The 17258-nt window shown below is 37.6% G+C and overlaps 1 protein-coding gene and 1 long non-coding RNA gene across 4 annotated transcripts in view; one reads left to right on the top strand and one right to left on the bottom strand.

The window, feature by feature from the left end:
• Positions 1–538: 538 nt before the first annotated feature.
• Positions 539–1904, bottom strand: LOC105945473. Of its 2 annotated transcripts, none has more exons than XR_001169036.3 (3): positions 1816–1904; positions 1287–1373; positions 539–578 (listed from the first exon to the last, which is right to left on the bottom strand). It is a non-coding gene; the product is annotated as an uncharacterized LOC105945473 (long non-coding RNA). The 2 variants fall into 2 exon arrangements; XR_004219915.1 differs by lacking the exon at positions 1816–1904 and adding an exon at positions 1722–1810.
• ocrl (oculocerebrorenal syndrome of Lowe) overlaps positions 1827–17258 on the top strand; it is a 46981-nt gene continuing 31549 nt past the window's right edge. For both annotated transcript variants that reach the window (XM_004919196.4, XM_004919195.4), the window contains exons 1-5: positions 1827–1968; positions 11363–11436; positions 14719–14798; positions 15639–15677; positions 16868–16981. In XM_004919196.4, coding sequence (XP_004919253.2) covers positions 1930–1968; positions 11363–11436; positions 14719–14798; positions 15639–15677; positions 16868–16981 — 346 coding nt within the window. In that variant the 5' untranslated portion in view covers positions 1827–1929. The remainder of the gene's footprint in view (positions 1969–11362; positions 11437–14718; positions 14799–15638; positions 15678–16867; positions 16982–17258) is intronic.

Here is a 17258-nt window from a genome sequence, read left to right as displayed (position 1 = left end):
CCCCCCAAAGGGCGTTCCGATGTGCAATTGAAGCCATTTCTTATTTATCTATGTTTGCTCCTTGGGGCAAACTGGTGTAATCTAAGCAAAACTAAGAACATGATGCCAACAGATATAGATTCCCAGATAAACTCCCTGCCCAGAGATGGTTACTGGGCTGGATTTGCCTTCCTGACATATTCAATGGGCTGTCTGGGACAATCATTCAGCCATTCTGCCAGTGCCTGCATGCCCTGTTAATAAACTGTTGATAGACAGAAAGTGGCAAAACAAAGCACCCTGAGTCCAAATAAGGATGTGATATTGCCTGTAGTTAAAGGAGATGTTTACCTTTTCCATGTTATAGATGCACTAATTGTAAGCAGTGTTCCAGTTGATCTTCACTTTTAATGCTTTTCTGCTTTTTTAAAGGAGAAGGAAAGGCTAAGAAAGAGTTAATCTCAAGCTGCAGGCATACCTTCAGTTGTCTCATTAGTGCCCTTAAGTCTCCCCATATTTCTCCCGTTCAGATGATCAGAAGCCTCAGAGGAAAAAAAAACGCTGAGTTCTGTAAAGAAAGTTCCCATAATGCCTTGCTCCTGCAACAAGACCAACATGTGTACATGTTCAGTTTGTAAGACTATGGGGCTGATTTACTAATCCACGAATCCGAATGAGAAAAATTTGGATTGGAAAACGAACATTTTGCGACTTTTTCGTATTTTTTGCGATTTTTTTGTCGCTGTTACTTTTTCGTAAATTTTCGTAACCGTTACGACATGCGCGAATTGTTGCGACTTTTCCATAGCCATTACAAAGTTTGTGAATTGTCGCGACTTTTTCATAGCCATTATGACTTTCGTGAATTGTCGCGACTTTTTCATAGCCATTATGACTTTCGTGAATTGTCGCGACTTTTTCATAGCCATTACAACTTTCACGAACTGTCGCGACTTTTTCGTATTGAGCGCTCGAAAAATTTTCGACAATTCGAAAAAAGTCGCAAAATACCGATCAAAAAAACGCATTCGGACACTTTTCAGACATTCGTGGATTAGTAAATGTGCCCCTATAAGTCAGCTTCCTGCTGGCTGGCTCAGATGCACATTTCTAGGGGGGGGGAGTCCTTAGCATTCTTGAGGGGGGGGGGGCAGGAGAGGGGAGAGAGGAGAGAGCTGTTGTCTCTGGCACAGGAAAACAGGCAAGAAATCCTGTATCTTTTCAAAGAGAACTCAGTGCAGCGTTTCTGTAAGTGCTTATGGCTGTATTTACATAGACCTTTCTGATAGAGTTTACTTAGTTTTTACCTTTCCTTCTCCTTAAAATATCAGTCGTCTGCTTCTGCCACTTGGTTCACAGGTAAAAATGCTGTCTGGTTAATGGGGTGACAGATCCTGGCAATGAAAAAAAAGATCACCTGTGATGCTTCACATTACTCTTTAATCTCATCATTTGTTTCTTGTATTACTATTCAGGCTCTCTAATGTCCATAATTAATTTCTGCTGCTTGGTTGCAAAGGTAAATAGGTCATATCAATCACATAGCAGTTGACATTCCAAGCTTAAGAGCCATAGAATTCTAAAATTCTAAAATAATATATCATAAATAATATACTAACTAAATCGCCCATTGGCTACAGCACACTAAACGTTTGTTTTCAATTGACCTGCCCCTTTCAAAAATAGTTAAAAAAAATGTCAAAGTGTGTGAAAACGTGGATATGTTTGACGTAATGTGTAACCTTTGGCCATTTGTTTTGCGGATCATGAGATGAAATAATATAACATTCAGCCACACTCCCGCATCTCTATGCAAACATCCGCCAATGACCTTACCAACCACAAGATGGCAGCAGCTCCGACGCCGCGTATTGACGTCACTCTCTGGAGGCGGAACCGGCGGACGAGCCTGGGCCTGGGAAGAGAAGGGCCGGCAAGGAGCGATATAGTATGGATCGGCACAAGCAAGTTCCTAGCGGTGGGGTAACTGTATCCTTTAAACCAGCCTGGGGTGGGTTCGTTTTTACAAATTGGGTGGCAACGCGCGAAAGGAAGCGAGTTGGGAACGCTGCTGAACAGAGTTGAGTGCGACCTCTTGTGCCAAGTCAAAGCCGCTGTATGTCGCCAATAGGCCAGCGACATTCTACCTGCAGCTGCACGATATCTCCCAGCATTCTGTGTTCTTTGGATAATGAGAGTTGTAGTCGTACACAAGCACTAAAGCGTTGGAAGCTGGTTGAGATGTTAATTCGAAGCCATAACCGAGTAGCTAGTGTCCTGTACTATAGTGTATACATTGGCTCAGAGCTCTAGGTATTATTATACACGTCAAACTATTACATATACGTGAGATAAAGACACAGCGATTAAAGCCCAGGTGGACCTGAGTCTGGTTACTAAGTCCGCAGTGTCAGTGTGGATCAGAGCTTTGGTTTCTAGAACCCCGGCAGGCCAGAACTATCCTGCATTTGTTCTAAAAGGCATTACGTTGTCCTGTGTGCTGTAACTCATAGCAACCAAAAAAAAGTGTTATTTTAAACAGGTTACCAGCACATGCTCCTGCTTGATTGGTTGCCATGAGTTATTACTCATAGCAACCATACTTTGGTCAGCCCTTCAAGGTATCCTGTTAATTTACCTGCTTTTCTGGACAACAGGGCCACCTGTTCTGGGTATTGGGGAGCTCAACTCTCTGCTAATATACCCAAACGGGTATCAGGTGCAAATACTGGAAGAACCTCACCTTGCATGGGGGTCAATGTCCAACAGGTAAAAAAAATCCAGTAGTACACTGAAGTTGCGAGCTGTGTAAAAAAGTGTTTTATTTGCCCAAGTACATACATTTTGCATGTACTTGGGCAAATAAAACACTTTTTTTACACAGCTTGCAACTTCAATGTGCTACTGGATTTTTTTTTTTTTACCTGTTCTGCATTTCCTCTCACTTTGTCATATGTTAATGTGCCATTCACTGACAAGCTGTATCTATCTGGGCGACTAACTCCTATCCAGTAGGTCAGGTAGTGTGGTAGACATTGACCATGCGCAACCTGACCAAATGTGGGCATATGTGACCAACTCTGTGACCAACTCTGTGACCAAAGATTATAAATGAAGTAAGGCATATGGCAGATGCAGTATAGAGAGAGAGAGGTATAATTTTTGAAAATTGAAAGGCTTACTTATCCGCAAATATTATTGGTTAAAAGCCTGCATTTCTTCTTGTGTGATTTAAATACTTAAATCATGGCTGCAATTTGGATGCATCACATTGCTTAAAATTCAGAGTTGCCATGCCTACAACATAGGCCCAAGGTTATTGTCCCAAAATTATGTTGTTTTGCTTTGTGTGATTCTCATTGGCAAGGATATATAGAGTGCAAGCCATGATATTTCTGTACATTTTGTTGCCAAGGCTTGTGTGTGACATAAGTAGGTGTCCTTGTGGATGGCAACAGTAAGTGTAAAGTTCAATTATATTGCAGTTCAGCTGTCAATCATATATAGCCTTCCCCGCCTCTATGCCTAAGACAGACATCCACTTTCACTTTCCCACCTACCTCCTTACTATCTATTTGTGTAACCTGTGTATGGACATACGCATCAGGTCCCCCATTCTGGCACATAGAATTTGGGATGATACAAAGCTTGCCCACCAAATTGCACCAGCTTGCTTTTATTGTGTAATTACAAGACTGAACAAAGAAAGATTTATATTATTTAATGTTTGTAGTGTAATATAATGCTAATATAATTGGCTATGTCACACAGAGGCAGACTAAGGGACTGATTCATTAAAACAAGAGTTCGAATCCCAAATGGGAAAAATTTGGATTGGATACGATCGCAAATATCACGAAAATGCTTACAAAAAAATTGTATTAGTCACGATAATATCATATTGGCGATCCAAAAGTCACAAAAGTTTCGTACCGAACGATTGTAAACAGTGGCAGAACCTTTCCGAATTTTTCACGCAAGCGTACGAAAAAGTTGCGTAAGCGCGAAGAAATCGTGTCTTAATAAATCTCCCCTAATAGTCCCAGCTGTAATTTTCATTGATATTTAACTTAGTATGCATTATGCTATGTGTACATAGCATTGCTCGTTATGAGCTATACTGATGTTAGTGCCATTTCTAGACCAGAGAGAAAGCACTCTGCTTACAAATGACATATGTGTGTATTCAGTGCATACATCCATTAATGCTCTGGGCTGCTTGATATGTTAAGTTTTATAAATGTGATGATAATAATGAGTGCCTACCCTTGCGTTCAACCTTTTAGAGTTTTGTAGGAAAAATGTTTGTGCTGCCTTGTTACGAGACTGCCATTGCTGTACTTGTATTGATTGAACATCTTTGAGTACTCTTGGAGCTGAAATTATTTATTTTACATTTCATTGACAGAGTGGGAATTTTCCTGTAATAAAACAGTGACTTTTTGTATTGTCAGCATTATAAAATGCTTATTTGTTTTTGATGGAGGACAAGTTGCATTACTGTGGTCTTAGTTTGCTGTGCAGCTTGCAGTTGTGGATCAGAGTCATCAGTATTTAGCAGATGGTATTTATTTTAGAAAAAACTCCCCTGAACATGATTTACATTAGCCTTATATTTGTTTGATGTAATTAGTTTAGATATTTATATTTGTGTGGTTTATTTTCCTAGATACAAATAGAGTTGGAAGATATGGCACAGAGGAAAATGCTTTGCCTGTTCACATATGTAACAACATTGAGCTTAAAGACTGCTTTATACTAGGGCAGTACATGTGTATTTGTGTGTAGTCTATACTGAACACTGCATGTTTGGATTCACTGGAACACGATCAACAGATCTTATTTACATCAGGGTTGACAGCTATATTTATAATTAGCCCTCAGAAGCTTAAAGGGCATGTCAACCCCAAAAATATTTTTTTCCTAATAAAAGAAAACATAATTCTAAGCAATTTTCCAATATGAAATAATTAAAATTATGTAGCGCTTTAAAAGTTATTTGTAAATGTAATTGCTATTGAAAGCAGTATTTGCTGAACTTCAGCAAGTCAAGTCTGTCAATCTGCTGGCTTTTGTTACATTGTTTCAACTGTCAGAGCCACCTGGGCAGAGAATAAAAAAGGACAGGCACACACTGCTTTTAATAGCAATTATATATACAAATAACTCAAAAATCATTACACATTTGTAATAAATGTATATTGCAAAGCTTCTTAGAATTTTGTTTTCTTTTATTAGGCAAAAAATTATATTTTGCGTTGCCTTGTCTTTTAAAGGGGTATACATTGATATTCTGAGACAATTTGCAGTTGGTCTTCATTTTTTATGTTTTTTGAGTCATTTAGCGTTTTGTACAGCAGCTCTCCAGTTTGGTATTTCAGCAGCAATCTGGTAGCTAGAATGCAATTTATCCTATCAACCAGGCAGTTTGAGCAAGAGTTGGGAATAGGAGTAGAAGATGGCCTACATAGAAAGATAAGTTAAAAAAAGTAACAATAAAATTGTAGCCTCACAGAGTAGTAGTTTTTAGCTGCTGGGGTCAGGGACCCCCATTTAAAAGCTGGAAAGGGTTAGAAGAAGGCTAATAATTCAAAAACAATATAAAAAAAACAAAAACAAAAAAACAATTTCAAAGCTGCTAGCAATGGGACATTTTATAATATATTAAAAGATTACCTACAGGTGAACCACCCCTTTAAGGCTATATAGATAGGTTGCGATTAAATGCCTGAATATTGCTAGTTCATGTAGTCTAACTAGAGGGCTATCAGTTTTTAAACAGGATGGAAAAAGCATCCCAGTAAGTTTAGGGAGTCTGTTAGAATCCTTTAAAATAATTTACTTTGCAATATACTATAATTATTACCTATCCCACTGGTGCCCCTGGGTACACCAGCCCTGATGCTGCAGAAATAAGCTGATTGAGAGCCTATTCTTCTATTTGCAGCATGAACCAATCTAAAGTAAGTTTACATTGAGTCTAAGCATGATATCACTCTAATACATAGGTTCCCAACTGTGGGTCGCGACCCCAAATGGGGTCGCGACGGGTTTTTTGGGGGTCGCGAACTATATACAGTAAACTAAAAAAAGTGTAGGCAATTTTTTCACAGTTGGTTAAAACATAGAGCACAGAGCAGTTTGCTACTAATAGTGAAGTAGTAGGAACCTTTATTGTTTGACGCACTCACAGAAGTCGCTCCTGGGCAGGGGATTCGCAATGGACCAGTCACCGGAAGGATGCGCACCCCATGTGATCTACATTCGAGCTTCTAATTGGCTGAGGCTGTTCTGATCGGTTGTGAATCCCCTGCTCAAACGAACGCGTGATTGTCTACTGTTGACTACGTTATGACAGGCGGTATTGGTTTGTTCTTCGAAAAAAATCGTTGGTGACTAAACAAACACAGGTAGATATTAAATTCAATTTATATAGGTAAATTTATTAGAAAGGCGTAGGTTATTGGGAATAGCGAGAAGGAGCACAACCGTACCATCAACGTTAGAAAGGCGTAGGTTATTGGGAATAGGCGGTCCTATATGGGGTTTTCAAACGAAAACGCTTATACTCGTCAAGTATGACATACTTGACGAGTATAAGCGTTTTCGTTTGAAAACCCCATATAGGACCGCCTATTCCCAATAACCTACGCCTTTCTAACGTTGATGGTATGGTTGTGCTCCTTCTCGCTATAACTTACGGTAAATTTATTTATAAATTTTGTTATTTCTTTTCCCAGAAATGGAAAGAAAACGTAAATATGTTGAAGAATATCTGAAATATGGCTTTACTAACTTGATTAGTAATGGAATAGAGAAGCCACAATGCGTATTGTGCAAAGTTGTTCTCAGTAATGAATCTATGAAACCTTCAAAACTCAAACGTCACTTAGAGACAGCGCATTCAGAACACACTAAAAAGGATTTGGAGTTCTTTCGTCGGCATGAAACTAGTTGCAAAAGACAGAGACTTGATCAAGCAGGAAGTTTTCAGCAATCAAACAAAGTATTAATTCAAGCATCATATGAAGTCGCATTAGAAATCGCCAAGCAAAAAAAACCTCACACAATTGGAGAAAAACTTATCAAACCTTGCATGTTGAAGATGGTGAAATTAGTCCTTGGGGATTCCAGTGAAGCAAAGATGCAAGGAATATCTCTTTCTAATAATACTATTCAGCGGCGTATAACAGATATGTCCGAAGACGTCAAAGAGCAGATTCTGAATGAAATCAAGGCTTCTCCATTGTTTTCTTTCCAAGTTGATGAATCAACAGATATCAGCTCGTGTGCTCAGTTGCTTGTCTTCGTGAAATATATTCATTCAGATGATATTAAAGAAGAGTTCCTATTTTGTAGTGGACTTGAAAGTACAACAAAAAGTCAAGACATTATGGAGAAGATTAATGCGTTTTTTGAGACTGGAGGATTAAAGTGGGAAAATGTCTGTGGAGTTTGTACGGATGGCGCACCATCTATGCTTGGGTCAAAATCAGGCTTTCAGAAAAAAGTAAAAGAACTAGCTCCTCAAGCAAAGGGAATCCACTGCATGATTCACCGGTATGCCCTTGCCAGTAAGACTCTTTCAATTCCTTTGCAAGCGGTTCTTGATTCAGTTATAAAAATCGTAAATTACATAAAATCTGGAGCTCTTAAAACGCGTCTGTTTAAAGAACTGTGCAAAGACATGGATTCTAATCACGAGGTTCTGTTTTTCTACACTGCAGTACGCTGGTTATCAAAAGGGAATGTTGTAAATCGTTTCTTTGAATTGAAAGATGAAATTAAATTGTTCCTAGATGTACAAGAGAAACATGATCTTTTGGTATACTTTAACGACAAAGCTTGGTTGGAAAGAGTAGCATATTTAGCAGATATATTAGAACAGCAAAATAAGCTTAACCTGAAACTGCAGGGAAAGGAAACAAATATTATCGTATTTCACGATAATCTCTGTGCATTTTTATCCAAGCTGCAAAACTGGCGAAGGAAAGTAAATATTGGAAATATTGCCATGTTTGAGAAACTCTGCAGTGTGGTAGATGAATCTGGAGGTGAAATAAATAAAAAATTGAAGGAGGAGATTGTCGGGCATCTCGAATCGCTTGAGAAGGAACTGGAGCGTTACTTCCCTAAGCTGAAGGAAGAAGAAACTACATTTACACGTAATCCGTTTTATGCATCTCTTGATATAACAAACATTCCCAATGAATTACAAGATGAATTCATAGATTTACGGAATGATTCCTCGGCACGTAACTTGTTTAATGAAAAATTGCTCACACAATTCTGGTGTAGTATGTATCATTCATACCCGAATGTGACAATGCTTGCCTTTCGAATTTTAATTCCATTTGTATCGACATATCTCTGCGAGAGTGGATTTTCCACTCTTCTTCGGTTAAAAACGAAAGAAAGAAATCAACTAAATGTTGAGAACGATATGAGATTGGCGTTAACGAATACTCAGCCACGAATTTCGAGATTGGTTGATAAGTTGCAATTTCAACCATCACATTAAAATTTAATTATTAAAATAATGTAATTTAGCTTAATGTATAAAATTATACTAAAATACTATTTTTTTGTGTTTTTTTTTTCAATTATCGTATTATAAATATCTATTTCAATTGCATGGGGGGTCGCGGGTCATATGGCTATGATAAAAAGGGGTCACTACAAGAAAAAGGTTGGGAACCACTGCTCTAATAGGTACGAGAGGAGAGAGAGAGAGAGAGCTCTGCACAGCCAAGAAAGAATGTTAGTGACCACTTTCATTTCAGCTACATCTGGCTGGGGCAGCTGAGGAATATCTCTTGATAGGTAAAAATAAAGTATATTGAATGTAGGTTACTTTAAGTAACATTGTAACAGAATACCTAAACTTACTGCCATGCCCTTTACTCATCTATTCCTTTGTTTCTCCCTCCCATTAACCTTTTATGCTGTATGTACAGGGCTGGTAAGTCTAGCAGTCATATCCTTTTATTTGTAGAGTTTGCACATCCTACACTTTTCTGCTGTTGCAATCCAGTTGGGTTCATACCGAGTCATTAAATTAATTGGTGGCAAATATACCTATTTAGACCTACAGAGACCTAGAATTTTGTATTGCTATGGTACATCTGCTTCTTATCAGATAGCGTGTCTAATACAAATGAGTTTTAGAATTCCACTGAGTACTTTGGACTCCCACAAACTGGGTGCAATTGCCATTGTACCAGTCAGGCGAGCTGTCTCCAGACAAAACACTGTCCTGCCAACTGTAGACTGCCCTCTGCACCAATTGTTACATTAATAGTCAGTGACCCAAAGAATTCTTAATTCTTATGTGTCTGCAGCACAAGTAGTTTGAGGGCCCTATTTATAAACCATTACTGATTTCAAAAAAATCCTGTCAAGATGTTGTAATGGAAGTTTCGTCAGAGTAGTAAAATGTTACTAAAATAACATTATTTCAGTAGTATTTCAACAATTGGTATTTTAAAAAATTTTCTTCTCCTATTTAGGTGGTTAACTCTACAGCGCAGGGACCTCTATCCTCTTGTCTCTTTGATTCTTAACTTATCGCAACTTGTATCTACTTTATTTATTATTATACTTTTGTATTTATCTATTATTGCAATGATCCCCTGTTTTGTTGTATTAACGTATTGTTCTGCTGTACAAGTAGTATTTTATAAATAAAGAAATACATACATACATAGCCCAAAAGAATGTCTTTTTCCACCCATAGGAAATAATGGGATTTTGTTTTAGTCAGAGAGGCTCTTTAAAAACAGAATAGGATAAGGCGATACATGCAGTAAAAAAAATTCTGTTATTTCCAAAGTTCTACAAATTTAGATGGTTTATTGCATTGGCTATGACTGGTGCTATTGTTACTTAGCCAAATATTTGTTAACATTTAACTAAAGAATCACACTGTGTATGCCTTGGCAAATTGCTTGTACTGTTTCATTGTATGTATTTTGTTTGGTCAAAAAGAAATACTCCGCTTTAGTAGGACTCATAGGCAGCATTTCTGTGTTTCCCCATTCCCAAAATTAATGTGACCTGTGAAAGTGCTTGCTGCATGTAACAGCCAATGGCAAAATTATCTGCTCTATAACATAACAGCTCATTTCTTGTGTCAGTTCTGCCACATTCAGTGAATAAATGCCTTCCATTTGCAACTCACTTCATTCCATACAGGAAGCTAATATTAGTCATTAAGTGATAGATATTGGTTATGTTGCTGAACAGATAAGTCAACTTTTAATTGCACATATGGCAGGCACTGCTGGAGTCATATTCTCACCCCACCTGCAGCTGTCAGTGGGTTCTCTTGGGTTAGACATGCTGTCCCATTCATCTGCTTTTTCCTAAAGCGCCCCAGAATTAATGCAAATCCCCATGCAGTAACCTTATAACACAAGACAACTCCTGGAATGTGCACATGCTGGAAAAGATCTTTGCTTTAAATGAAGACAGGGATATATGTTTAATTAACTGGTATTTCAGTGCTATTTGTGCACCAGGATAGTTTTGCGTTTTTAAAATTTTTAGTATTTAGTATTCATAGTATTTTTCTTGTGCATTGTTGAGCAGTATAGGCAACCACTGTTTATATTGTCTGCATGCTGTTTCTGCATGTTAACCAAATATCCCTTTCAGTATGTATGACATGTAAAATATGCTGCGAGTCACTTTTCATCTGCTTTGCTTTCCTAGACTAGACTGGCAAACACTTTTGGTACCACTACTTCACAGAAATAAAGATATGTCTGACATTTCTTTGTTGTTAGTACAATCTTATTATTCACTAAGTATATGTCTACATGTTATATGCCTATTTTTTTATGGCCAAGAATAGACAGACAGCCAATCTATAGAAGCCAATATAAATCTATAAAAGTCCTATAAAAGAAACATATAAGAAATTCTAATTTAACTTTGATTTCATGTTAAACTGAGATATGTTTTGTGCTTGTAATTGATGTGTCCATTTAGAAGTCATTTAGGTGAGGCATGTGTTTGTCTATTTAATATATATGCTGATCCATCCAATAAAAATATTGCCCGATGCCAATGTTTTTACAAGGGAAGATTATATATATATATATATATATATAGGAAATTTGGTAATTTTTATTGCAGAGAAGGTAGCAACCCAAACATATGTTTAATTTGCCTGTTTGTAGACAGGCTGTGTTAATGCTAGGCTGCCTTGGCATTACTTGTTGTGCCAGCCACCTGCTAGGCCTGTATATATATATATACATAGGCATCGGGCAAAGATTGATCTAGATCTTTTTATAAGATTACTTTCTGCACTTAAAATGTCTAAATGACTCTACTCGGTAAAATCAGTATTTTCCTTGACTTCCTTAACTGATTGGAGGGTCACGAATTGAAGTCCGGACGCAAGGAACCTTGCCTGCTCATCCTAAGCCAATTGCGTGATGGCCAATATGCGTAAGTTGAATAAACCACCTGGTATGAATTCTGCTTTCAGCAACTACATGGTGTGTTTGAGCATGCCAAGCAATAAGGTCACTGTTGACCAAAGTGCTAGGGTATGTGTTGTGTGGGCTTGGCAGGTAGCAAGTAATTGGTTGCTGATAGGGTTTGAGTTGATTTCTTTTGCAAGTCTGGTATTCTAATCCCTTTTTTTAAATAAGGTAATCACCCCTCCTTTTTTTTTCCCTTCATTATGCCCCTGAGACCATGTATCTTGTGTGTCAGGTCCAGTAAATACATTTTTACCACATAGACTAAATGGACTTCAGAATGGGCTTCCATTAGCAATTAGCAGACAAAATATACATTCTCCATAAATCTTGCTGTTCTGTTAGCTGCTTCTTTGCTTTCCCATACCCTGGCCAATCCTTGGTGGTTTGGGAATCACTACTATAGGTGTACTTGTAGAATGTACAGAAATATAGATAGGTCTAACAGTTATTCACTTGTTTTTAGTACAGGTATGGGATCTGTTATCCTGAATGCTCGGGACCTGGGGTTTTCCGTAATTTGGATCTCAATAACTTAAGTCTGCTAAAAATCATTTAAATATTGAATGAATCCAATAGGCTTGTTTTGCCTCCAATAAGGATTTATTTTATCTTAGCTGGGAGGTTAAGGGTACTGTTTTATTATTAAAGAGAAAAAGGAAGTCATTTTAAAAAATTTGAATTATTTTCTTATAATGGAGTCTATGGGAGGTGGTCTACTCTTTTATTGCCAACAATAGACAGCCAATCTAAGAAATTAAAAAAAACATGTAAAAAACATGTAAAAAATGTTCTTATTTAACTTCAATTTCATGTTAAACTTAAGATAATTGCCAAACAGCCGTAGCTTACCAGATCAGTTCTATGTATTACCTAGTTTATGTTCTATGCTTGTAATTGATGTGCCCATTTAGAAGTCATTTAGGTGAGGCATGTGTGTGTCTATATTTAATATATATGCTGCTGCTCGACTGGAAGATGATGAAATGAGCTGCATCTTGGTTCTTGTATGTGTTTGGCATTAATAGTAAAGTTTCCAATATTTCTGCACAAGGAAAGGGTTTTTTTTCTTGTAGTAGCTTAGACACAATGTGTCCTAGGCCTCCGAGGTGAATATTTCAGTAAAACATTGCTGAATGCCGTCTCTGGCTAAGGTTTCATCCTGTGCCTCTACATGGGACTGTTCTTTTTCTGGAAATGTTTTCCTGTTAGCAATGATTTCATAAAGGTAGAATGTTACACACACATTTGTTGGCAGCAATCAGGGGAGTTTCCTGTTAAACCTGTTATACTTGCATTAAGGTAAAAATGATATCCGGTAACATTGATCTCTGACCAAAAGTATTGCAAAGCTGCTGAATTGGTGAGCAAAGTTTAGAACTATTCCATGTTCTGCCATCCTTTTTAGACCCACAAGGTCGGAAGCAAATAACCCTTTAATCACATGGTACACCTAACTCGCATTTCTATTTGTGCAGGATAAATTAAACTTTGCAAACACGTGATGCATTATTGTCCTTAGCATTTGCATTTTCTTTAGTTACAGTTTTGTACAGTAAAAGCCTGACCCGATGGGTAGCATGAATATGTTGCCAGTGGATACTTCTCTCTAGCCACGGCTGTGGGCAGCTCTTGTGTTGTGACAGCTTGTGGTGTCGGGCACAATGCCAAGCTGCCTGCAGCCATGGCCATGGAGTGAGAAGGGAGGAGAAAGTAGGGCTGCCCAGTAATTAAGTAACAGTGTTTGCACAGTAATTATGCAGCAGCCCACAGCCAGGGCCACAGAAGGGAAAAGTGGCTTTCACTAGCAGTGTGGCAAGTCATAACTTTTTTTTTTTTTTTTTAAACAAAATGTGTAAGATAAAAAGAAACAAGGAGAAGAATAGTGTATCTATTATATCTACTTTGTTTTTCTTAAGTGCAGTCCTTGACTGTGTGAGGGTCCTTTGAAATTTGCAGACTCTGGATTGCTTCCTGATTTGGTACCCCCAGTAATTGAACCTTTCCTTTTATGTTTAATGTTTTAAATGGCTCACCCATGGGTAGGTGTCTAATGTTGTCCCCTGAAATTATGTTACAATAGTTGAAAAGACTTTTGCATTATTTTAAAGGGCATTATGGATTTTGCCATTTTAGTGTTGGTGTGCAGTCATTTGAATTCTACTTAGACTTAGGCACAATATGACCTTAATGTATAAAAAAGGAACTAATGTACAGCATCTAATTCCAAAGAAAGAACCACAGTTGTAATTAAGTAATTTTTATTGTCCATTTGGCACACTGCAAAAGTAAGGAATGTGTGGGGCATGCACAGATTCTACTGAGTTTCTGAAAAATGATCAAAAAGACATTACTAGGGCTTTGGCACAAGTATCATCCTATACCAGAGATTAAAAAAAAAGTTAACATCTAAATACATTCCTTATGCTTGCGCTGATTTAAAGGAACAGTAACATAAAAAAATTAAAGCGTTTTAAAGTAATTCAAATATTATGTGCTGTTGCTCTGCTAAAAACTGGTGTTTTTGCTACAGAAAAGCTACTATATAAATAAGCTGCTGTGTAGCCATGGGGGCAGCCATTCAAGCTGGAAAAAAAGAGAAAAGGCACAGGTTACATAGCAGATAACTAGTAGATAAGCCCCATATAATGAGGGTTTATCTGTTATCTGCTAAGTAACCTGTGCCTTTTCTCCTTTGAATGGCTGCCCCCATGGCTACACAGCAGCTTACTTATATAAACTATAGTAGTCTTTCTGAGGCAAACACACCAGTTGTACCAGTGCAGGGCAACAGTACATTATATTGTAATTACTTTTATACACTTTCATTTTTTGGTGTTACTGTTCCTTTAATCTCTCTGATAACTCTTGCACATCCAGACTGGATTTGTTTTTATTCTGTATTGCCATATGCTGTCTCTCATATTCTTCTTCTTTAGTATAATACAGACAATGTTCTGCTGTTCAGCTATTAATGTGTTTACATTCTGTAAGGGTGGCTGGATAGTCGAGGGCTGAATAAATAGTGTATGGGATGTTATTGAATTTCAAGTAGTGCTGCGTGGGTGGTAGCTGTGTATGATAACAGAGCACAGTTAGGGAGTACTGTGTTAGGAAAAGCTGCATGATCATTGGAAGTAGCTTAGAATACACTAACTAAATTTTTAGTGCTAATGCAAGACATGCAGCCATTCATTTTAAAAGATGTACTGTACTAAATACAGATTTGTCTTTTTTTTATTTCCAGACTAGTCATTCACAATCAAGGAAGAAATTCAGTCAGCGAAGATATTTTACCCATTACCAGCAACTTTAAGTTTGTGCAAGGTAACATGTAAAAAAGGGCACAGCGCTATTAGCACATATACACAGCCTTAATTTCAAAAGACCACTCTGTGTGCTGGACATGTGACCTATAGTATTTGCTTTTTATTACTATTGAAAGCTACACTTATTGAGCAGTAATTCAGTAAGCATATACTAAGTACAAATTGAACTATCCAAGCTGTATGTTATGGTGGATAATATGCTATTGTTATACTCTTTAAACTGCAGCATTCTGCTTACTGCTTGTAGCATTACACTCTAGGCAAGAACTATAACAAAGTAAAAAAAAAAAAAAAAGTAATATAAATATATAAGAAAAAGACTACACTGTTTAGCTTTATGTTACGCTTTCATTGTTCCTGATTAAACTGCTAAGTGCGAAAATGTAAATGTACCAATACTTTCTAAATGAGAGGGGTGCGAGACAAGTAGGTGAGAAAATGTTTAAAACAGTGTTTTGGCACACACCTGTGTCAGAATTTGTAAATTTAGATTTAATTTAGTGTTTGTTTTGATTAATCCTCTAGCAACTTTATTTTCCACTAAATCTGTAATGTAATGTTGGGCTCTCTGATAAGCTTGTAACATGCAGAGTTTCACTAAGCACTTCCACTCACAATGGATAGGGTGGGCAGTGTCTGATACAATAGGTGCAAACTTGTTATACTCAGCTCTGAATTGGCATAGTCATTTCAGATTAATAGATAAATCATTTCTAGTTCTATGTAGCTACAGAATGTGGTAGATGTGCAGCATAAAATCCTTCCTTAGTCTTTACACAGACAAATTCTCAACTGTCAATTTAATTCTAGCATTTATTTAGTATGTTTTGTATTTCAGAAGCAGAAGAGACACTTCTCATTGACATTCCAACAAACAGTAAGTACAGATATGTGTGTGTATGTATATGTATATATATATATATATATATATATATAATATATAATGTGTGTGTATATAGAGACCTGTTCAGTGCCAGTGGATGCATCTAAATGTTTCCTCTAGTTGTTAAATCTAATGGAACTGAATGCAGTTGCATATAAAATTCACTTGCAAGAGGCCTAAAATTGTCAGCTGCAATTAGCCACAATTCAGCCACACATACTGGTATATATATATGGTGTCTAAAGGTGTGTTGTTAAATATAGGGATTAACATGACTAAAGGTTGTCAAATATGTAACAATGTGGAGCAGTGGTGGCCAAGCTGCCTAGGAGCCATAGACAGCCCGGCTGGCTTCCTTGCTGCCTAGCACCCCCACTGCCACTGCAGGTGCCTCTTCTGTCTACCCCTAGTTTCTGGCTTGATGTGCAGAAATGTATTATAAAATGTAAAGATCAAGGAGGCATGTGCAGAAAATAGATGCTTGCCAGATTGGCGGCTGCAAAATTGTACTTGTCCAGGAAAGGGAAAGTGATATAAGTATAAAAGTATATAAGTATAAAAGTATATAAGTGATATAAGTATAAAAAAACTTATTTTGGGAGTGTGATGGGGGGCTAACCTATAGTACAGTTGGGAAGCTGTTTTGAGGTTATTGACATACTCAGAAAATGAAAGCAAAGATTTGATTGGTAGCTAGGAGCAACTTCACTGGCTTCACCTTTGTTGTATCTCTAGTTTAGGACATGTGAAGCTAATGACATATGTTCTCTTTCTGCTTCAAAGATAAAAGGATGGGATGGAATGCAGGCAGCATGCCACGCCTGACCATACACATACATATATATTTGTCTGCATAGTATAAGCAGTGGCAGAAAAGAAAGGATGACCTTTATTATGAATATGCTGTTTTAAAAAGCACATTGTATTAGGGGAAGGTGTGTTTCAAGGATTAATCTGACATTCATGTGACAGCGGTTGAAAAGAAACTGTAGCATTGAGTTGTCCAGCACCACTTGTCCATGTGTACTAGCTGTTTGGAACTTTTTTATCTCCCAAATGTGATTTGCTTGTGATTGTTTCTAGGAAGTTGAAGGAGGTGGCTGCACATATTATGACCTGGATAAAATATAAACTGTTTTCAGCTCTGCAGTTACATTGATATTGTTGTGCATCTCTTTTTGCAGGTGGATGCAAGCTCAGAGTGCAGGCAGACCCCTGGTCTATAGAACGCCGTTTTGAGATCCAAGATGAGGAGAAATGCATGGACCTGCTTGCAGAAATGAAACTTGTGCAGGAAGGTGAGGGTGTGAGATTCTTCAGGAAGCGTCCAGATTCTGGCCTCTTGTAACAACAGGTTTCTCATCTACCCTATTGGTGTTAGTGAAAGAGATAAACCTAAGTAAAGGTGACTAGACACCTCCTGATGGCTAGCTGTAGGCATAGGTGGTGCTTCAGGTACATAGACTACAGGGCAAACATGAGAAAGGGCACACACTGGCTTGGTCATTAAGTATGTTTTGCATATTACACAGGAAATCATAGTTCCTAGAGTTCATTGGAGCACACTTCTCCTTG

The sequence above is a fragment of the Xenopus tropicalis genome, chromosome 8 (assembly GCF_000004195.4).
Source record: "Xenopus tropicalis strain Nigerian chromosome 8, UCB_Xtro_10.0, whole genome shotgun sequence".
Classification (NCBI taxonomy): Eukaryota; Metazoa; Chordata; class Amphibia; order Anura; family Pipidae; genus Xenopus; species Xenopus tropicalis.
Note: the sequence above shows the minus strand (reverse complement) of the source record. Positions and strands in the feature narration are given on the sequence as shown.